Source organism: Hakea prostrata, chromosome 2, assembly GCF_041222555.1.
Source record: "Hakea prostrata isolate BN-2017 chromosome 2, UWA_Hpros_2, whole genome shotgun sequence".
NCBI lineage: Eukaryota > Viridiplantae > Streptophyta > Magnoliopsida > Proteales > Proteaceae > Hakea > Hakea prostrata.
In genome coordinates, this window is record NC_142601.1 from 62575015 (window position 1) to 62598464 (window position 23450).

The following is a 23450-nucleotide window of genomic DNA, read 5'->3' on the forward strand; positions in this document are numbered from 1 at the left end:
TGCAAGTTGTAATTTTGAGCGTGTGTAATATGTAATTTAAGGGACACAACTACTAAGCGTGAAATCCGTAAATAATTTTATTTATTGTTTGTTGAGGCCAAACTTACTAGATTTATTTGAATAAAGAATCCAAAGGAAGGTGGTGAGCGGTGACTGGAGAAAGAGTATTGGGAGCTATTCCGTGTCGTTAAAGGTGCCTCTGAGAGAGTACAAATTACAGAAGCATGGACCTTCACCTTGGATGGGTTTGACTCTTTTGTTCGAGGAGATTCCGCGAGAAGCGAAATTACAGTAACAATGGCGGAAGGCCAAGACAAGCCGGTTATTCAATTCGCGCCCTTCCAGAGTAACGTAAATGAGGGTTTCTGGGGACAATTTTCTTCTCTGAAGCTCAATACTTTGGGGATCGACCAGTCACCGATCTCCATTACCGGCAAGTTCTTCTTCTTCTTCCTGTTTATCATCATTTTCTTCCTTCTGTTGTTCCCTCCAACTGATTTTCAAGGTTGCTGTTTGCAACAGTTCTTGCATTCCTTAGGTGTTGTATGCTTGGTGCTGTCAGTGTTAGTTACTTTTGTTAATGTTGGTAATTTTTCTTTTCTCTTCCGAAGTTCAGTTTATTGGACGAAAACAATTTTGAGGGGGACGATCGCTATTCTTCTGTGTTACGCAAATATTATTTGTCTCTTGGACTTTGAAATCTTATATTCTAAAGGATGATTTGAATCGGAAGTTGGGACTCAAAATTCAAATAACTGTCACATTTGTGAGGTGAAGCAGACTATGACGATCAGGATATATTCGTTAATTTTCTAATAATCTATCATAATGCTGAGACGAACTTTCCTGCAACATTTTCCAAAGAAGCTGATTTCATAACGTTTAGGCTTAGCTGGAATCTCCTCCCCCAATTGGGGTTATAGGGGGATTGCCTGTTCGGTATTATGCTCCTTCCAAATACAGTACGTTTACCTAATTAGAATAAATAAATAAATAAAAATTTACAGAGCTATTAGTAGACTAACACTGTTGATCTGGGAGCAGTTTCTTTTATAGAGGCACCTTACGTTCTTTCTCTGTTTTTCAATGCTTCTGTGCTGGTTTGTCAAGCTTGACCGTCAGCTCCGGCTAGATGAATCCACTTAAAAGTAAACTAATTTGAAAAGTTACTTGAGGTTATTTCATGTAAGCATGCAATATGAATTCAATCACAATTAAAAAGTAAACTTATTTGAAAATCATTTAAGGGCATAGAAACAATAGTTGGAACGGGAAAAACTTGTAAGATCAGATTAATTGGTCTTGTTAAAGTTAAGTCCTTCACATGCGGTTTGATAAGCATAACTTATCATTTACTTAGCTATATCTGTTGTCCTGTTGATCTTTTATCAGAAGTACTGCTTAGGATCTATCAAATTTTTTTTTCATTTCTGCAGTCTGATTTCCTTCTCTTCTTCTTCTTTTTCTTGTTTTTGAATGAATTGTCTTGTCCTAATATACAAACATGTGAGCAGGTTTCTATGCACCTTGTTCTCATGCTCGAGTTTCAAGTCATCTGACACTTCTTGCTGAATCTTTGCCACCTGACCCAAGTGAACAAACATCCTCAGTGGTATTAAGTCAGGGCGACAGGAATAAATGTCCTGTCCCAGGTATCCTTTACAACACAAATACACTGGAGAGCTTCCATGCCCTTGATAAACAGAGTCTGCTGAAAGCAGAAGCAAAGAAGGTATATTTCCAATGATGCTAATAACCAGTCGATTGAGTTGTGTTTATGGGATTAATTTCTCATTCCTATCACTCCCAAAAAAAAAAAGTTTTGGGGGGGGGGGGGGGGAATGGGTTACTTCCATGCATCTCTCTCTGGTTCTCAATGCAAAAGGTTTTCTAATCCCAAGTGATTTGATAGTATAAATGAATGAAACTGGCGGACCAAAATGTGTTTAAAATTCTGGTATCCAAATTTTACTTGTTGACCCTTTTCAGATCTGGGAGGACATTCACGCTGGTAAAGCACAAGAGGATTGTGCAGTTCTCTCCAGATTCCTCCTGATATCATTTGCCGACCTGAAGAAGTGGACATTCCATTACTGGTTTGCGTTCCCTGCTCTTGTGCTTGAGCCTCCAGCAGTCTTGACTGATCTGCGTCCAGCTGCACAGTGTTTCAGCCCGGAGGAGGTGCCCAAGAATAAAATATTTTAGATATATGGTTCAGTTAGTGGTCTTATTTTCTTTTATTGTTTCTAATGAATATGTTCTGCGACTAAATAGGCAGAATCACTGTTGACAGCTTGTAATGGATGGCGTGATTCGAGCTTAACTGCAGGTTGTACTTTTGCATATACTATTTTGGGTTTGATTTCTTCTACAAAATATTTTTACCTCCAAGTTCCAAAAAGCTAACTTAATTCAGAGCTACCGCAGATGTGCCATTCTTTTTGGTTTGTATTGCTTCTGATTCTCATGCAACCGTTAGGCCGTTAAGAGACTGGGAGATCTGCCAAACTGATGGTCAACAGGTTTGTCCATACCTTAGCTTCTTGTTTATATTGAGGACCTTCATGACTGTTTCTTTATAAATTTCTATATACAGGTTTTATCTTTGATAACCATGCATTTTGTTGTAGTCTAAAATGGTCTTTGTGAAGGGCCATCACGATGCCATATTTGAGACTACTTTCTTCCATTTTTATAGCTATCATATTTGATGTTTGCAGATTCTTTTTGGCTTTTATGATCCATGTCATCTTCCAAATAACCCTGGATGGCCTCTTCGCAACTTCCTAGCACTTATCAGTGCAAGATGGAATCTGAAACAGATTCGCTTTCTATGCTACCGAGAGAAGCAGGGTTTTGCAGACCTGGGATTATCTCTTGTTGGTGAAGCGCTAGTTTCAGTGCCACAAGGTAAAATAGAAAAAATGTATAAATATTAAAATTGTTTTTGTCTTTTTCTAGAAGCCTGAAGGCTTGGGATCTGAATTGCAACGGTAAACTTGAGTTGTAGTGAATGTGGTATGTCCAGAGCTGAAGAATATTTTATTACAGTGAATCAACAATTTAAATGGTGCAATCTTCTGATATTAAGTTAAATAAAAAAAGCAAAACCACTCTTCAAAAGATGATTTGAATTTAATGGGCAGGTTGGTAGTTATGACCTTAGCTGTCAAGGGGGATTTTGGGGTCCTAGGCGATAGCTGTCTTTATGTTATTGAGCTGTTTTGCCAAATATCATTCATGTAATGTTTTATTTGCTGAGGTATTATTCATAAATAAGCAAATGCCCTCCCTATGTGAATTTATTAAGAAAAATAAATTATAGGAGGAAAAAAAGTCAATCACTTGTTTCAAAACAAAACCTGGTTTTTTAGCAGTAGGTGAAAATGTTGACTTTCTAAGTCTAGATTTTTTTTTTTCTCTTTCTGAAATCTAAAATTTCCATGGTCTTAATATGGTATGTTGCTGAAAACTTAACTGAAACAATTCATGTGTTTTGGTATATATAAAAAGGAATTTCATTTGAAGTGTTTTTGACAGCATCCCCACATCAAATAAGGTTTAACCTGAACATTTTTTTATGTCAGCCAAGGTTGAAAGGATGAAGTAGCGGCCAGTTATACAGGATCTTGTATGAACCAGCCAATTCGTGTAGGTTAAAAGTGGGGGTTCAGTTAGGTTTAGGTCAAAGTTAGGGTTGAGAGTATGGTTCTAACCAGTAAGTTAGGGAGAGTCTATAATGAAGGTAAGGGTTTCATAGAAGAGTTACTAACGCTGAAATCGAAATCCCAGCAAATTAGGATTTGGTTTCCAGCAATAGAAGGGAAATTGGGGATTTTAGGGTTTAGAGTTAGGACTTGGGAACGGGGCTTGGATTGACTTTCTAACTACTGGAAAGGGTTATTCTATCAAAATATGGGCTGACTGATGATTGGTTTGTGAGATCTAAAAATTGGATCTTCCCGTCAAATTCTGGTAAGATGCATTTCTAGGGTTTCAGTGTTTGGAGGGAATGAAACTTGGATAGAGTGGGAGGGCATATAGTGATGTTGTGGTACAAATAGGGAAGGGTTTTCATGGTTTAGATGTAATGTAATCGAAAAATTACAAAATTAGAAACTTAAGGATAAATTAGGAAATTTTAAGGTTTTTGATGATAGGATGAGGCTGGAAAGTGGATTGATAATAGGGGATATTGTCTGGGAACTGTGGGTTGATTTTGGATGAATATTGATGGTGTATTTGTACTGTGGAGAGGTTCTGGTAGACTAGGATTTCGGACAACAAAAATAGAAAAAGGGAAAGTTTTTAGAGTTTGGGATTTAGAGGGTTTAGAAGTAGAAATTTGGGGTGCGGATCAGGCTGGCTAGTAGATCATCAGTGGCTTTGCTTGCACTTGAATCTGAACTTCAACCCTATTGTTGTTCTTCAATTAATGAAGAGGGAGGTTGAAGGAGTCCATTGGATATATACTCCAATCCTACATTTGTTTAAATCAGACACTAAACTGTGGTCTCACAGGCAGGAAGAGGGCAGAAATAGTTTGCAACGCAATTTCAAACTCGTGTTCAATACTTATCCCATTACAACCTCACATGAAGGGCTCAAAAATGGACTCCTATGGTGAAGAGGGGAGGTCTAACCCAATCCATAATCTATTATGCAACAATCGTGAAGCTGACCGGTGATCAGCATTAGTTGCTGAGGTCGCACACCCACAGTGCATGGACACAGGATGGGCAAACAACCTGTGAATTAGATGAGCTCAATCCATTTTCTTGGAGTCTTTATCAGCTATCGCCTTGCCTTGTCAGCAGGAAGTTGACAGGTCGGGAGACATTTTTCTGTCCATTGAACAAGGATTCACTAATTCATTATAACACCATCTAGTTTTCATCATTGTACATCCATATAGTCCTAATTTAGCCTATAATAGTTTCATGGGTTCGTATCATATCAGACCTCCTCATATCTATAAAGTTTTAAGTGGGAAAGGGTATCACTTCTTTACTCTATACGGACCGTTCAGGAGGGTAATTTCGTGGGGTTGCAGATGCTTCTCTTTTGTAGCGTAGCCTGCATGGCAAATGCTTGGGAAACTGCATGTACACAGCTGAAACTATCCACAATCACCTGTGCCATCTTAAGTCCATAAAACATGCGAGTATAGAAGATGCAATATTGGTGCCAGTCCATGTTTTGTGTCTCTGCTATTAGGATGTGTCTGTGATCTTGTGGATTTCAACTGTATCTTCACCTATCCATAGTTAGTGGTGTTTACAGTTGTACCTACTGCAGAGACTATAGCATTGGTGCTTTTCTGCTTCAAGGCACTGAACTCAGCAAAATGTTCACAATGGTATCACTTTGTGTCACTGCATTTGTCCACCAAGCTGTTCATTGTTGCCTTACCTTTATTTATATGGTTGTTTTGTGGATGAACCATAGGTCTATCAGCTGTAGGTTTCCTTTAGTTCTGGCTTCCTTGAGAATTAATCTTCTAGTAGGAGTCTGCAATTCTCTTCAGCTCTGAATGCTTCTGGAAAGTTGCGCATCAAAAATTTTATGAATAGTAATCACCTTCCGGATGTTGTGACTTATGATTAAATTTGTTTTGGGTTTGGAGGATGAGCTGTTGATGCAGAATTGAAGACATATTTAAGAAAGAAGAAGCCCATTGGGTTAGGCCCATCAAAGGCCTAAAGCTATCACCTGAATCAGCCCATGGTTTTAATGGGCTAGGATTGTTTTAGTGGGTTAAAGTTAGCCCACATATGTTGAACTTCATAGTCTTGACCTAAGCCCAAATCTAGTTTTTGAAAAGTCAATAAAAGGGGCTGTGGTTTGAAAATAAAAGAACTCATTGTCAAAGAAGTTATCTTTTGTCAAGAGTTAGGTAGTAGTTGAGTTATTAATAGGTAGATGGTGTTAGCTAGTGGTTGGATGTTACCATTAGTATTTATGTCTCTTTAGAATGCTATATAAAGAGACTTATGTAAGAGGTGAACAAAGCTCATCTATTGAAATCAAATTGCTTTGTTAGCATTCCTTTTCTATGGAGACTCCTTGTGTTTGATCAAGGTAGGTTGGTGTTCAATCCAATCGATCCACCTTGCGGTGTGAAGCTTGGGTGTTGCATTTTTATTTTCAATTCCTTCATATTGTCCTTTCAATTTCTTCATCATAGTTATGCCCATGTTTGAAGATCTATTCAGTCCGTATTGTTATGTTATTATCCTTATAATACCACTCTAGTTTCAGGCCTCTTTCACATTTAAATTCTGTTTCATCTTAAGGCTATCAAATCTGAATTTGATTCCCTGTGAAAGGTCCTATTTGGCTACTGTTTTGATCAATCAAATACAGTACTACATTATTTGTATATCATCCTTTTTTTATTCTGGTTTGTGAAATAAGGGTATCAAACTGCTTCATGTATGTGATAATGGACAGGCTACCTTGAGGAAGTGTATTCAGCTTGTCGTGTAGGAGATCTCTGTAGTTCTGGGAAGACATGTTTCCTTTCAGCTGTTAATTTCATCTTGTCTCATGTGGTGAGTACAGTGCCACAGTATCGTAGGTTGTTTCCATGATTTCTCCACTCTTTTCTAACTTCTCCAATTAGTTTGGTCTTTGGAGGCTACACTTTCCTGTCAGGGTAACCAATAAAGTAATCATTTGGACAAGCAACCTGGTTGTGGGATGAATGGTGATTAAACTGCAAATTGTGTTCTTTTGACTCAAGCTTTACCTTTTGGTTATGCCATGTGGCTAATGGATTCCATTAGGGGGGCTATATAAGGAGGCCTTGTTCATTACTAGTTATCGGTCCAATACTGTTGAAAAACAAGAGTAAATCAGAATCATAGTGAATATGGTATGACCATGTTTAATATTTAGATCAACACCTCAGATGAGTGCAATATTGTGAGATGGAGTTTTGGCAGTATCCTACTAGAGGTAGGAAACTCAAAAGCCCGTGACTAATGGAGTTTGCAATCATCACTAAGTAACAGGAGCAGATCAGATTTCATAGCTAATATCAATGATAAAACAGTAACAGATCTGTTGATAACTTACAGCAACCATCATGCAATCACAGCAGGGAATTACTTTATCAAATAAGCTCAGAAGTAGATAGCAAGAGTTGCAGATTTTTGGGACTCTACTCAGCTGACCTCTGATCTGAAGACTAAAATGGTATGTGCTTATAGATCAGCCTGTGGTTTCTGAACCCAAGGTTGTATTAAGTCAAGAATTTGATAGTTTCAATAAATGGGATGCTATAGAACAGAATCAGAAAATTATACATGATGACTTAAGAGGAAGATATGAACTTGAGCTTCCCACTTAGAATTTGTTGGAATTCCACCAAATGTCCTTGGAGTCCGAGAAGCTAGCTTTTTTCTCACAAACCAAGGAAAAGGCCATAAAGAACCTCACTAAAGTCCTGGGGCTTCGAAGCTTTTGATGCCAATTGGTCATTAATAGAATACATTTAACCTTACTCATGAATGCTATAGGATAGCCAGCAGCAAATAGGGAATTATTTTCACAAAAGGAATTTATAACAAGGAAATATTCACAAAAGGAAGTTATAACAAAATAAACTACCCTCATGTTTGCCTATTGAAGTATTCCCAGTGCAACTAGGAATGCAAGAAAACAAATCTAACTTGGCTTGGAATTTGTAGAGAATATTCCAGCCTTAAAAGTAACTATTAAAATATACTAAAATATTAAAATAATAAAAAATCCAAATATTGGGCAACAACCTGGTTCGTTGCATAATACAGAAGACCTTCAACTTATTCAATTCAGAGAGTTCTCCTTTGTCAGTACTTCAGACAGTACTGGTCTAGCTGATGTGCATACAACTTGCTTTATTGTCTTGATTTGGTTTCCTGGTTTTCCTGAATGTGTAATAATATTGATCTAGGCTGGAATGATCCACAAAATATACCTAATGCCGTGGGCTGGGAGCTAAATAAAGGGAGGAGGGCTCCGAGGTGTATTACCCTTGCTGAGTCAATGGATCCAATCAGGTACTTGATTTTATGTATAAAATATAAAGCTTTGTGTGTTCACGTTTTTAGTATTGACACAAAAATGTTTGCAGGTTAGCTATATCTGCAGCTAATTTGAATTTAAAATTGATGAGGTGGCGTGCTTTGCCATCTCTTAACCTAGACATCTTGTCAAAAACTAGATGCCTTCTCTTAGGAGCAGGTACTCTTGGTTGCCAAGTTGCCCGTATGCTTATGGTGAGTATTTGACAGTAATTGAGAAGAAATTTTTTTGCTCTTCTCATGTTTGGTGATGGAAAATTTTATCTGTGTGCAGGCTTGGGGCATCCGAAAAATTACCCTACTCGACAGTGGTCGGGTGGCCATGTCTAATCCAGTGAGACAATCCCTGTACACCCTTGATGACTGCCTCAATGGTGGTGAGATGAAAGCCATCGCTGCAGCTAACAGCCTGAAGAGAATATTTCCTGCTGTGGTAAATTTGTTATCATTTTTGTTCTTATAAAAGCCTGACTACCCACTAGCAAATGGACTCTCAGTGTTCGCATCCATGTTTTTCCAGGAAGCTGAAGGCATTGTGATGGCAATACCAATGCCTGGGCATCCTGTGCCAACCCAAGAAGAAGCGAGTGTGATCAAAGACTGTGAACATCTTCAAGAGCTAATTTCCTCTCATGATGCTGTTTTTTTGTTGACTGATACTAGGGAAAGTAGATGGCTTCCAACACTTCTTTGTTCCAATACTAACAAGGTACACTTTTTCACATTTCTTTGTGGATTTTACATGTTTGGTTATCATAAGCTTTGGTGTTGCAGCAGCTCTAGTGATACTGAACGTTGCTTTTGTCAAAAGATTCTGGGATGTCTCATCTGGCACTTTTGATTTGTGGATGTTGACTGTGCTTAGGGTAGTCAGGGTGATAATTCATATTTGACTGATATTAAATTTGACTTCAATTGTGTGATATTGTAATTAAATATTTCATTTGCAGATCGCTATTACTGCAGCTTTAGGTTTTGACAGCTTTGTAGTTATGCGCCATGGAGCCAGTCCTCTCAGTTCCACAGATGATGCTAAAAATGTCAGTGAAGATCCATCGTCTACTGCTATGGGCACCTTATCCTCTCAAGGAGATGGAATGCAGCGGTTGGGCTGCTATTTCTGCAATGATGTTGTTGCACCAATTGATGTAATCTCCTTGAAGCTTTCGTAGTTTGTTCTGACAATGTTTCTAGGAAAACATGTAGATGATAGTTTCTGTTGTTTGTGTAGTCAACTTCCAACCGTACACTAGATCAGCAGTGCACTGTTACACGTCCAGGGGTTGCTCCTATAGCTTCTGCTCTTGCAGTTGAACTTTTAGTTGGAATTCTTCACCACCCTGATGGGTAAGTCTAATGGACTATGTCAACAAAGGGCAGTTACTGTGCTTATATATAATCACACGCCTTTTCTATTTTGGTCACCTGCTTCATTCTAATTGTTGGTTTGATGTTTGAGTGGCTTTCTACAGCTTAAATGCCCCAGGTGAACATGCCAACTCCAGTGGGTTTTTGAGCAGTGAGCAACCTTTTGGTATTTTGCCCCATCAGATCCGAGGTTCCCTTTCTCAGTATTCTCAAATGACGCTTGTTGGTCACTCTTCAAACAGTTGTACTGCCTGTTGCAGCACTGTAAGTTTTTACACTGATGTTAATCATCCTTTAAACCAAGGACGGAACTTATCGTCCAAATCTCCATGCTCAAATGACATGTTTGCAGCAATTGTAACGCTAGCATCTGATATGGGTTTATATAAAGTTCAATTTTCTGAAACCTAATAGGTATTGCTAAATGTTGAGTTGGGGAGATTCAAACAGGAGGGATAAAATAATTATTTTATGCCGTAATGAGCTTCTCCTTTTTTTTTTTTTTTGATGAACAGTAACAAGGTTCTCTAGACAATTGAATATCTGGCAGATTGAATGTTTGAGGAATATACTTAGTGTGTGCTGAATACAGTAAATTTACAAATGTTATCATATGTCTGTCTGACTAACAGAATGCTTAGTGACTTCCAAGTAAATTGCGTGTCAAAATGTCATCAGATATCCACTTGGATTGGCATAATAAATGTATAAATCTTTCCAAAAAGGCAACAGGAAAAGGAAAAGTGAATGTACCAATGGGTTTTCTCCACCATTAGATTTTCTGGAGTAAGTTTGTATTTCTTAACTTGTGATTGCATTTAAAAAAGAGAGAAAAAAAAAAAAAATAAAAAAAATTCGAGGTTGCATTTTCTTTTCTTTTTATTTTTTATGGTAAAAGAAAGTGTATTAAAAACCAGGAGAAGACCGGGGACTGCTTGGGTGAATGAGAACATGATATGCTGTTGTGCCACCAAGCCTGCTAGTGATGATACATTAATACATGATCCATTACAAACAAGTCCTGACCTTGAGACAGTTCCAGAAATGATTTAATGTCATTCTTGATTTGAGTTTGGAAATTTGATGTCAATCTCTGTGGTTTCATCCATTTATACCCCAAATGGTGCTTGGTCATTTTGCCCTAGTAATGTTTTCTTATCCATGTATGTGTTATTGCTTCTTGAGAAATTTGTTGTTTCGACTGCTCTTGGCATCTTTTACTTTCCTATAAAAATGTTCTGTTTGGAAGTATTGAACCCATTCAAGTAAATATACATTTCTGCCTATATGACCAATATATAAAATTCTAACATTAGTGTATCATATGACGTAGCCGGAAGTTCGTTGTGTTGTTGTGATTTGGTTATGACTTCTTGTTTGAATTGTTGTTTTAGGTCATATCAGAGTTTAGGAACAGTGGGATGGACTTTGTTCTCCAAGCGATCAACCACCCTACCTATTTGGAGGATATTACAGGACTGACAGAGTTGATGAAGTCTGCAAGTTCTTTCTCATTGGATTGGGATAATGAGACTGATGACGATGATGATGTTCCAGAGATCTGATGCGCTTGTTTTTTTCCCTTAAATATTTGGGCTCACCATTCTTTTCAAGGCAACAATTGTTGCAATGTATAATAGTTGATGGAAAGGTAACGAAAACATGATAGTATCACTCATGGATGTTGACTTGATTATAACCTTGTATCAATTTTACACTGTTATTCGCCAATTCGAATAAATGTTCAAGTTTATCAAAAGTTTTTTTTTTTTTTAATGTACTGAAGATGGTCAAACAGAGAGCAGTTGTCGTGCTAATGCTCCTTTCTTATTCCCAAGGTACTCGAAATTGAAAATTTCTGGTTTGTCTTTAGTGGAGCTTATAAGCAGAGCAGGCTGTGGATGATAATGTTGTTCCATTGTGATGTAATAGTCATTGGATCAAGTTAAGAATGAGCAATAAGTAGTTAGGCTGAACATATTATAACTCTCAGTAGATCCCTTGGTGTAGGGAGTCTTTCGGTGGCTTTTTCTTCTCGGAGACTTGAAGTGGATCATCTCCCCGTTGGGAGAGCACTGTGTGCTCCTCTGATATTTTTTTAGTTACATATTTTGTGTGGGTTTCATATGGGATTTATTAGGGTTTTTTTTTAATTGTTTAGATGTAGACTCCACACAAAATGAGTGGTGAAGAAATGTCAGGGAGCACATAGTGCTCTTCTTAGTAGGTATGGGTGTAAATGGATAATTGAAATTCTCTCCTGAATTTGTATCCGCATTCTATTTAGCAATATCCAAATCTGTCAGTTACTTATACGATGTGGATATGGTATACATTTTCTTATCGATTATTATGCATCCATTTAACTTATTCAATTAAGTTACTTATTTGATTTTTTATATAAATTTTTACTGGAGACATGTGACTAAATTTTTAGGTTTTCTACTAAAATAATTGTCAAACTTACTAAATTCTTAAATTTGAAATCTAGTCTTGCAAACAAAATGGTAAAGATGTCAAAAAATAGTTAGAAAACTTATATTTAATTTGTATTTATGCCCATTTAGAAGAATCTACATAAGAAATAATATCTGATTATCATCTAAATTCGACTAAATCCGTCTGAAAACTAATAGAAGATTATCCAATTTTGTTGGAATATAATAGGATGCAGTTATGGTATTACCACTCTGTGATCCAAATCCGATCCGTTTACACCCTTATCGACAGGGAAGTGATTCAGACTTGAAGCTTAGAAGTCTCTGGGATCAACACTTACTTCTTTTTTCTCTCGTAGTATCAATTAATATGTTTATTTAAGTTAATTTTACGTATATCATTTAAATATAATATAGGCATGAGGGGATTTGAATTCAATCTTGTCACTCTTATCACGAGCCTTGTTTTTGCCAAGTGAGCAACCCTTCGAGGTTTTCCCATGCTTCATTTGAATGCTGTTCCAGCTAACGTCTCACTAGACAGATACTAGATGGTTCTATCCATGGATACTAATCCATTTCCTTGTAGATGTATAACATGTATCTCCAACATCACATCAAATTATAGAAATTTATTTATTAATCACATCAAAGAGTTGTGATTAAATTTAAAGAAAAAAATGATTGTAATTTGTAAATAGACTTCCACCATTTAATATCTACAAATGAACATGATATTGGTCCATTCCATGGATGAACGGCCGTTGTGCTTAATATCTCGAATCCACGTGTTCGGATGCCATTGGCATTTAAGATTCAAAATCTACTGCCCCGGGCCCAAACAAGTGATGAGCGAGAGTCCGTATATGACAGATAGATTACCGCCTTTTATGGTTTCTTCTGAGCCGGAACCTGCAATCTGCAACTCTATGATCTGATTACTGATAAGACTTTCGATCTCTATCTTTATCTTTCCCTTCTCCAGCCCCATGGCAACGTAACTGCTTTAGGTGAGTTGAAGGAAACCCTAATGGCAATGCTGTGCGGACCAACTACCCATTACAAGACCAGTGACCTTTCCCTCTTTTTCCCCGCCAGAAGCATCAACCCCGGAAGGAGAAGAGGAAGAAGAGATGGTGTCGTGGTGCAAAATCAAGTAGTCTCGTTCGAGGAGGGAAAGTTGGAGAGGCCGAGATGGGCAGGGGAGACGCCTCTGTCACGGTTGGTTGGAGCACTTATTTCCTTCAAGCCACTCTATTCCATCCTCAAGCTCAGCGCTCGTCAGGTACTTATCCGGTAAGATATAACTCTGCTTTGCAGCAAGTTAATCACATTTAATATGGAAAGTTAGAAATTCAAGTTAATGTTGCTTCTTTAATTGGTACTGGGTGGAAGAACAGAACGGCTGAAGAAGCAAACATTCCATGGCGAGAAATGACGAGAGAGATTATGGAATCTAAAGTTTATGAGGAGATGGACCACATCCAAGATCACTCTATCGTTTACCCCGACTGTAATTTCCTTTTTGTTTTCATTTTCTTGACTAATGCTAGTTTTGCTAGTAAGCATCTGATTCAACTAATGGTTATTGCACTTTTGTGTGTTTCTGTGTGCGTGTGCGTGTTTATTTGTTTTCTCTATGGCTCAAAAATCATTGCATTATTGTTTCCCGAAGTTCAGAAATGCTTATTACAACTGAGTTCAGCTGATTTCTTCTTTCTCTTTGGAAGATTCTCCTTGGTCATAATTTCATACAATGACTTATTCTTAATTCTTCTATTGACTGTCCACACATTAATCTTATTTCATATAAACTATCTCAAATCCTCTGTTTTGCTCTTGAACTCCTCATATTTCACTGTCCTTGTTTTGAAGAACCCTATAAAAAATGACAAAATTTCCAACTTTTCTATCATGTATGCCCATGGTATCATGGAACAGAACCATTCTTACTGGTACCACTGTGACTGTTACATCTAATATGTTGAGAGTTGAACTCAAGCCCTAATTTGGAGTAGAATAAACAGTTCCATGCTAATTTTTCAACTGATTCTGATGCCTTTCATTTTTTTATTATTTTATTTTGTAAAATGTGAAAAAGCACAAGGAAATGATGGGGTGAATGCTCCTGAACAGATTATCTGAAACCATTCCATGCGTATGATGAGGGAAACTTGTCATGGCTGGTAAACCTTCGTTCTTTTATCCATTTGCATGCTTATGATAAATCTTACCTTTGAACTGCAATTTGTAGCCAAATGATTGGGTTGGTTTTGATTCTGGGACTAGTTTCCAATTTGCAAAACCAAGAATGAATATAATTGAACCGTAATTGACAGGCTGCAGCAGAAGCAGAAGCTGCAACTTTGTCAATGGTGAAACGAGCGATACCTTATGCTTCTTCGTTGGATGAAGCAAATCAAATATTGCGTGGAAATTGGCTTCAAGCAATTGAGCAGCATCATTTAAAATACTCTGGAGGTTCCATGATCAAAGATATCTTAGATGTCGGATGCTCTGTTGGTGTGAGCACAAGATTTCTCGCGGATAAGTTTCCTGAAGCAAAAACCACAGTGAGTTTTTATTTTCTTGTTAAGTTGTTGAGACAAATAAATTAGTTCACTTGAGACTTTAGAGTATGAAATATGAAGTAATAACAGGTGGGCATCATTTTGCTTTCTCTTTCTGTTTTGAACAAATTATCAAGTGCTATATTTAATGTATCTTTCCCTTAACGAAAAGCTTAATTTTGTTCCAATTTATTTCTTGATGCTTACAGGGGCTAGATCTATCACCTTATTTTCTTGCTGTAGCTCAACTCAAAGAGAGGGAAAGAGCCCCACGAAAGAACCCAATCAAATGGATCCATGCAAATGGTGAAAACACAGGCTTGCCAACCAAATCATTTGATCTTGTTTCACTTGCCTTTCTGGTATGTCTCATGCTTTTAACAGATCTGTACAATAAAATGACCTGTTGTTCAGTTTAGGAATTCGATTTTTAATTTAGTAAATCGTAATTTCCTATTTCTCAAGCAAAAATTGATGTTCAGGGGGAATAAAATTTCATGGCATGCATGGTGTGAAATTCTAGCCCTTTATTGTGCAATGCTTGGCTTTTTGTTATCGTATTTTCTTTCCAACACAAACCTTAGAGGTACTCATCTTGGAAAGTCATCTCATTAATTCAGTCAGATGCATAGCTGAATGGTGACTTACTTTCCAAGGATCAGCACCTCTTTGGTAAGCCTCAATTAAATTCTCCTCAGATATGACAAATTAACAATTAGCAGAAAAGAGGGGGGGGGGGGTTTGTTTGATATTTGGATGTTCTCGTGTGGTATCTGGTATGACCATTATGCACAGTTATGTCAGCGTCTATATATACTTCCAAGTGGTGCAAATGCAAAAGGAGGGAATTCATGCTTTGAGAGCTTCAATAAAATGGGCGTCTGTTAGAAATATAAATTTATTACAAGACAATAGATTTTAATTACTTGAGGAGCATTTGTAATTTAAGAGGAGTCCTAGTCTAGGATTTTATGTCGTACAGATATGTCGAGTTCATGTCTCATTTTAATGAAATATTTAGCAGGTACTCTTTATTCATGGTATGTGTCTTGAAAATGTTGGTATCGAATAAAGGTTTCAATACCACTTAAGAGAGAGAAAGGAGGGAATGGAGTTGTAGCAGCTATTCTTACCTATGATCCATACTATTTCCAATAATTTCACATTGGCTGCAAATGTAGAGTTTCTTTTGGGGTTTGAACTTAAGAGTTCTATACATCTGTGATGCATGTAGTAAAATCTAGCAAGGGTGTAAAATAGATGTACTTCTGCAATGCAACTAAATTCAGCATTGTAGAAAAATTTAACTGAGCTTCTTAATTGGTTTAACAACTTCTCAGGTCCATGAATGTCCTAGGAGAGCAATAGTAGGCCTAGTTAAGGAAGCATTCCGTCTTCTTCGGCCTGGAGGCATCGTTGCTTTGACTGATAACTCGGTACAATGACCATCTATGATGTATCTTCTTTTAGATATCATTCTAATGTGCCTTGTTGCCAAGATTTCAAATCAAAATTGACCATTTTCTTTTCTCCCTTGTGTAGCCAAAATCAAAGATCCTCCAGGTTAGTCTCTTTATCCTTTTCACATTTAGCTGGTTGTCCTTCCAATGGCTACAAGACACTTGAAATCTGAAAGCCTCTACGGATGCCTTTAATGCAGGAGCTATCCCCAGTGTTATTTACTTTAATGAAGAGCACTGAACCATTTCTAGATGAATATTACACAACTGATATAGAAGAGACTATGAGAGGAGCTGGATTTGTGAATGTGCATTCTGTGCTCACTGACCCAAGACACCGGACTGTGTTGGGGATTGTACCTCACTAATGTATGACCCGCAGTTTCAGTAATTGAAGAAAGTCCATCAGATTCTTGGCGGGGATACGTGATCATCTAGTACCATCAAATGTATTATCGTTAAATATGTAGACATTGATGTCTTTTGCAAGTCTTGATCCTGTAACTAGTGCCCCTACACTTGACAACACAATGGGGGCTGCTTATATTTCCAAGCTGGTGATTGAGAAAAAGCTTATTTGACTTCTTGTTATATCTTTTTGAATTTGGGTGGGTAGGGGGAGGGGGCCTTGCTGGCTGAACTTAAATATACAAACTGGGAATGAAAGGCCAAGGTGAGTTCTTGAGCACTTCAATGAACCCAGATTTATGAACTTGTGATGTTATCTGGTCCTGAATATCCAAACCATGTAATTTCACGGAAGTTGTGGTAAGAATTGCTTTGCTAAGCTTTGGTTGGCGTAGCTTTAACTTATTGCTTAATATTATGGTCAAAAGTCAGTCCTCAACCCCTTGACTGTAAAAGGAGAAAGAGGTGATGAATGGGCATAACATAAACAAACTATTATTCTTTTTTTTTCTTCTTTTGGTAACCAACAAAATATTATCTAGCACTAGATTACTTTTTGAGCTTTGCTACAGCTGAAAGTTCGGTTCTGAATAAGTTATATACAAATTAAATAATTAATGTCTTATCATCGAACATGTCAGCACCAGTGGTCTAGTGGTAGAATAGTACCCTGCCACGGTACAGACCCGGGTTCGATTCCCGGCTGGTGCAGGTTTTTTAATTTTTTATAGGAAGTATACGGTATACCGTATACCTTTATTTGTTTATTATATTTTCAAATTCGCTTGTGCGAATATTCTGAAATTGTAAAAACTGTACTCCACTCTCCACATAAGAAACCTTGTGGAAGCCGCGATCCGTTTATGCCTTGATTGATAAGGCGGCGCACGATACGTTTCCTGCAATTCTCCATCCAACAACCTCCCCATGTTGACTCAATCTGGATCGTCCCTTTTATCGGTGCTGACAACGACAAATCGTGATCCATGTTAATCGTTAGAGATTTCAAGCAAGATCGACCGTCGATAAATCGATTATTTCACTGATAATTTATTTACGACCCTGTTTTCCAGTGACCTCGCTTGTTCACGGTCGTTTCGCTACAACGGCGAGATACGAACTGATCTCAGTACCAAACAACGCAGTTGCATTCCCCTTTCATTTCATGTTTCCATTTGTCCCGATTTAACACTCCAACTAAAGACGAATCGACAAACTTGAATTCTTCGTATTGATCTCGATATCGTTGACAGAATCTAGCTCTGTGGTTTCGATCATGGAGAAAGAGAAAGAAGGGAAGAAATTGAATGAATTGGAAGATCAGAAAGGGGAGGATGAGAAAACTGAAGCGATCGAACTTGTACTCTTTCAAGTTTCTGAGTGTTACGTTTATTTGGTAAGTTCCTCTTTGTCTTACTTTTGATTTAGTTATTGGATTTTCTGTTGCATTTTCGGTGTACTTATATTGTTGCGTACCTTTGGTTTTCCCAAATCATTAATGTATGGATTTTTTTATTGATGTTTAATTTAAAGTTTGTTAGATGATCAGCAAATTGTTGAATTGCTGTTTCAAATAGGATAAATGCACCAGGGGTTTTGGGGTTTTTATTCATTGGCTACTTCGCCAGTTCACCTATGATCACACTGGATAGAAGAAACAGTATCGTTTAATGATTGCTGAGATGAAACATCTTACTATCTCTTGGAGACATCCTCTTGTCGATAACTATATCTGTACTAGGAAATCTGTGAATTTGTCTTTTTTGGATAGACTAAGCTTGTAATAGTTGTTGGGTGGGTAAGTGAATATCACATCACATAAGCTGGGTCTGTGGGTGCTCAATACTAAGCAAGCTAGCATCTTCATTTTAGTTTTGGAATCTCAGTTTGACTGTTATTTCTTTGAACTTTACCTGCACAGGACGGCAGAGTCTGTCTGTGTGTGCTTTAACTGGTTATGTGTGCTGCACTTTCTTTGTTTGGGTAACTTCTGAATTAGGCAAGGTATCCATAAAGTGTTCCACTGCTTGATTACCAGTTTTTTAGAAAATGTGAAACTGCTCAACAAAAATCAATTTATCCTTAACATACTCTTTTATCACTGGACTCTTCTAATATGGATGACACTTGCTGAAACATTATTTTGTTCTTGGATGTTGAAAATTGCATCACACACATTCACCTTACTTAAATTTATGAGATCTTTCCTGATGTTTTTAAAGTTAGACATGCATGCATTCCATACCAAATAAACTAATAATAACGTAAAGGCTCCTAGGTTAAAATGATCAAAGGCACTTAACTATTAACTATAAGCAAGAACTCTGTGATGAAAGGAATATCTGATGAACAAATTTGTCTTCTAATGGGAGTCCCTATGTTTGTAACTTTGATGCCGGGTTGGGAATACAACCAAATCTCAGAAATCTTAAGTGAATGGGTGCAAAGGGCTAGCAGAGAAACTGACAGAACTTAAGCCCGCCCAACCCCCTCTCTCTGACTTGAATATTCTAAGTACCTGGTATGCTACATCCAAGTCAAGATGATGTTTCTTTGTGGTTGTTGGAAACTAGAAAGGAAGACGCTACAGTTATGCACAGGGAATATGTTGCTAAAAAGTGAATCCCAGAGATACTAGTATGTTTTTTAAAATTTTTCTTGAAGTTGGTTCTGCTTACCTGAAATGTGACTGCCGAATCTTTTTGTACCGTTTGATGCACTTGCTAACTTGTTCTGTTTTATGCCTTTTCTCTATTGGTATATAGACTGTATTGGATTTTATTGTAACCTCAGGCTGATTACTTTAATTTATCCAATGCTACAGATTCCACCACGGAAAAGTGTGGCTTCCTATAGGTTAGTATCTTGAGTCTTGACATATCATCATGTTCATCTCTTTTTCCCTCTCTATGTTGGTGGGTATCTGTAGTAACCTATTATATGATGGTCATTGTATAAATTGTGAGTATTGAGATATTGTAATCTGATGCTTCTGTTGTTTCCTGTAATATTCACATTTTCAATGCATCCATCTCCTCTAAATAATGCATGTCCTTATATAATTCTAACTCATATTTAATAAGCGAATTTTTTAATGAACACAAAAGACCCTCCCCAGTTTTATTAGCACACTTGTTTGTGGCTGGCGTAAACTCATTGGGAGCATATCCACCGTGACCAAAGGAGACCTATGCTGATCTTTATGCCAATCCTAGCAGACGCAGTATTTTAGAAATAGTGACATATGAAACCACCCTGATGGTTCACATTTCATGTCTCTGAAAAACTGTAATCAAATGGCAGCATCTATTGTCAATCTGCACACCCTATTATCAACCTCCATTTTGTAGGTTGGATATGATAAAATTTTTGTCAATACTTCGAATAGAATGTTTACAATCAGTGCCAAAAGTAGTTACAATACCAACAAATATTTCCGACAGAAAATGAAGAATTTTCCTAAAAAGAATTTTCCTATAAGTTTGAGGCTTTGTAGCAGTTCTGAAGCTCTGAGTTGAAGGGACAAAACCTTAAATTTTCAATAAAATATTGTCTAGTGTATAAGTCTCTGGTTGAATTTTGCCAGAATGACAAAAGTTGTTGAATCTGGACTTCCCTGTTTCATATCGTATCGAAACAGAAAGAAACAGTTGAAAGTTAGTAGTTCAGCTGATATTGTGAACTGTGATGCAAGTTACAACTCAGTCTTGGTATGACTTACATAAATATAGTAAGGAATGCTCATTGAGTCAACATGATGTCTTGATTGACCCTAACAGTGTGACAACATTATCAGGTGGAAGAAATGGTTCTTTTCCACTATTTTTGTTTCTTTTATTTCATTATTAGTAGAAAGGAAACCTGGGAATCAGCAAAGAATTGCTGCAGATGAAATTAAGGTATGTACATTGTGTGTGTAATGCAGATCAATCAGAAGATCTGCAGGTGGTGATTTTTTTTTTAAAGATAGAAGGCAAGAGATTGCTAGCAATAGAGCCACAGGTATAGTGTAATTCACCTACATTCAGAAGAGAGAGATGATGGGAAGGAGAGAATACTGCAGAACTATGATAGACTCAAGTTAGAGAGTCTATCATGCACTGTTTTCTCTTTTATTTTCTAAGCAATAGATAGTACAGTTACAAGCTCTGTTTGTAACCTTCAAGGCTTGAAAATGATTGATACATTATATTTATGCCATAAGTACTATGTGTATACTGCATGCTTAGGGGTCCCAGGCGATGCTTAGTCTAGCACCTTTATTGCTTAGGCAGCTCTCCACCGCCTTGGGTTGCCTAGCTGTCTTGACAACTATGCTTTGTATTTCCATTGTAATAAACTGTTACTTACCATTTATCAAAAGGGACAAGAGAAAAATAGGTGCTATGGACACTATGTTGATTCTTTTCCATTTTCACATATTTTCTTAGTCCGTCAATGTATAATCAGCACTGTTTTTTTTGATATCGATGCCAATGTTTATACACTAAGATAAAGATGTCCAAATACAGTGTTGATTCCTACTGTAGATGGACTTGGAAAATATAATTATTTTCTTACTAGTTAACTGTATTTAAAGGGCTGATGAATGGGATGTTAACAAATGGCAATGGGAAGGGGCGTTGAAGGTTATTAGCAAGGGTGAGGAGTGCATTATCAGGCTTGAGGATAAGACGACAGGTGAATTCTTGCTCTCTTTTGGTTGCTGAGTCTGGTTTTTCGTCAGGTTGTTTCCGATTAGCATTTCTTTTTCTGGTGCAGGAGAGCCGTATGCTTGTGCATATCTGAGAAATGGAGAGCCGCATCCTGTTGAACCTGTAATTGACAGCAGTAGGTTAGTCCCACTTGTCAATGAAATTAATCACTTCATCTTTATCTATTTACTTATTAGTATTTAATTTGATTACCCAGTATTATCGTTAATCTATTTTGTAATTGGTTAATCATTACTCATTCAGATACTTCGTGCTACGCGTAGAAGAGAACATTGGTAAGATAAACTTCCTTCTACCTCTGTTCTATTTTGAATTACCATGCATGCGCTGATGCCAAAAGTCCTGTCAGAAAGCTAGCCTCAACAACTTTCTGTATAAGAAGGAAAAAGAATAAAGAAATCTAATTGAGATGAAGGGAAAATAATTTTCTGAACTTGGCTTCTAACTAGTATTTTTTTGGATGAATACTTCTAATTATAATCCCTTTGGTGTGCTAATAGTCTTCAGCCCTCTTCTTCAGGGAAATTACTGATGGTGCAAAACTAAACATTAGTAAATGTATAGGGCAGTAATATAAGTTTCATTCATCAAACAGCAGCATGATGCTTGTTAATAGTTTTTGCTAGTTTTGTTTTATTTTTCTACATTGGTTATCGGCTATCCTTTTGTAATCCGTTATGCACTTGTTGGTTGTTGATATGCTACTTATCTAGGTGGTCGTCTTCGGCATGCTTTCATTGGTATTGGATTCAGAGAAAGAGCGCAAGCCTATGATTTTCAAGCTGCCCTTCATGACCATATGAAGTATCCCCACATTCATTCTTTTATATGTTTTTTCTTTTGTCTCTTGATTCTTGTCAGTCAATTTCCACGTGATTGGATTTTGTGGCATGCATCTTGGATTACACTAATGAACTACCAAGGAATGTAAATCCCTTGAAATTTGTATTCTTTAATTGTTTGTAAGATATCTGAATAAAAAGAAGACTGCTGAGGAAATGGAGCAGCACTACCAGCAAACTTCTTCAGTTGATTACAGTCTGAAAGAAGGGGAAACTCTTGTACTCCAAATAAAGAATGTAAGGTCTCTTGAAACTCTTTATGTAAAATGTCCAATTGGAAAGTTGTAAATCAAAGCAGAATGATTAACTGTTTGGTGCATTTTGGTGTCAGCCAAAAGGAGAGCGTACTGTCAAATCCACATTCTTTGAGCAGGGTCTCAACAATCTTTCTTTGGATGAAAAGGCAAACAGAAAAGAATCCACGATTTGTCTCAGGCCACCACCACCCCCTCCAGCACCAATTTCACCTACTAGTGTTGTTCAGAGTTCTCCAAATGTGCAATCAAAGACCAGTCTTGAAGGAACCAACAAGGATGAGGTCCCCCATTCTTCCGATGATCATCAGCCAAAACAAGATATCCCAGAAGATGACTTTGGGGATTTTCAGGCAGCAGGCTGATTTTCGTTTTGATAGGTTCTTTTTCTTTTAAAAGCTCCCAATGGTTGCATGTTTCAAGCTGACAAGTGAATGGGGTGATTTTGGTTGATGGAACCATAGTTTATTTTGTGACCTTATGCTTATTAGCATCGTAAATATTGTATCTTTTGAATTCCTTTTATGATCGAATTGTGTACATCTTGTGATATAATCAAATCTTCACTGCAGGCAGAGTGTTTATGCGTCATTTTGACTGTGTCAAGTCTTTCTTTTCTACGATTCATATTTTGAAATTAAAGATTGACCAACCCAAGCAAGCAGACCTGCAACTGTACAGTTCTCAGTGGCTATATATTTATACTATGGAGCATATCACTAAATTGATCTGAGCAAAGCAAATCAGGACTTGCTCACATAGGAGTCCCTGTTCACTTACCATAGCAAAACATTTATTAGTAGCTAACATACCATTCCTTTCCCGTTTGCTGCGATTCTGAACTCCTTGCAGGTGTGTTGCATGGTGGTTTTCTCCTTTCAGGATTTTTTGGATAATCATTTTAACTGTGTGTTTTTTGTTCCCAGTTCAGGTAATCTGTAGCCTGTTCATTGTGACTCAGTTGTTCATCAACTTCATTCTTCTCACTCTTTTAATTCTATCTATTTTATCAAAGTCTTTTCAGCTGCATTTTTTCTTTTTTTTTTGTTCTTTCTAATTCTGTTTGTTTTCCAATCAATCGACCTCCACCGATTCGAATTAAAATCTACCCCATGCTTGGCAGGTGGGGATTCAGAAAACGCCCATTGAAACTGACAAGTGTTTCTTCACCTAAAATCAAAACCTAGCAAGTGTACGAAACAAATATGAACATTTTCTTCGAGAGTGGGTCAATACCAGAATTTAAAAAATCAAAATCAGGAACCGAAGCAGTCAGAACCAATTCTGGTCTGGGTCGGTGATTCGGTCGATTCAACTGATTCTCAT

General features: G+C 37.3%; 2 protein-coding genes and 1 non-coding gene across 3 annotated transcripts; all 3 read left to right on the forward strand.

Moving 5' to 3' along the window:
- Positions 1-128: 128 nt before the first annotated feature.
- Positions 129-11210, forward strand: APG7 (ThiF family protein). Its single transcript, XM_089145740.1, has 14 exons — positions 129-433; positions 1515-1732; positions 1990-2181; positions 2275-2329; positions 2428-2522; positions 2721-2910; positions 7940-8045; positions 8120-8264; positions 8344-8502; positions 8590-8778; positions 9020-9217; positions 9301-9416; positions 9542-9701; positions 10832-11210. Exons 1-14 carry the CDS (start codon positions 298-300, stop codon positions 11000-11002), a joined length of 2130 nt encoding a protein of 709 aa, XP_089001866.1. The 5' UTR covers positions 129-297; the 3' UTR covers positions 11003-11210.
- A 1546-nt stretch (positions 11211-12756) lies between these two features.
- Positions 12757-22737, forward strand: LOC149025528 (Adaptin ear-binding coat-associated protein 1 NECAP-1). The gene is made up of 15 exons (XM_089145741.1): positions 12757-13171; positions 13276-13388; positions 14012-14061; positions 14215-14448; positions 14655-14807; positions 15786-15881; positions 15988-16012; positions 17606-17709; positions 19138-19169; positions 20893-20993; positions 21075-21147; positions 21272-21303; positions 21742-21832; positions 21996-22107; positions 22202-22737. Exons 1-15 carry the CDS (start codon positions 12906-12908, stop codon positions 22487-22489), a joined length of 1770 nt encoding a protein of 589 aa, XP_089001867.1. The 5' UTR covers positions 12757-12905; the 3' UTR covers positions 22490-22737.
- TRNAG-GCC (transfer RNA glycine (anticodon GCC)) lies at positions 16954-17024 on the forward strand. Its single transcript has one exon. It is a non-coding gene; the product is annotated as a tRNA-Gly (tRNA).
- Positions 22738-23450: the final 713 nt, after the last annotated feature.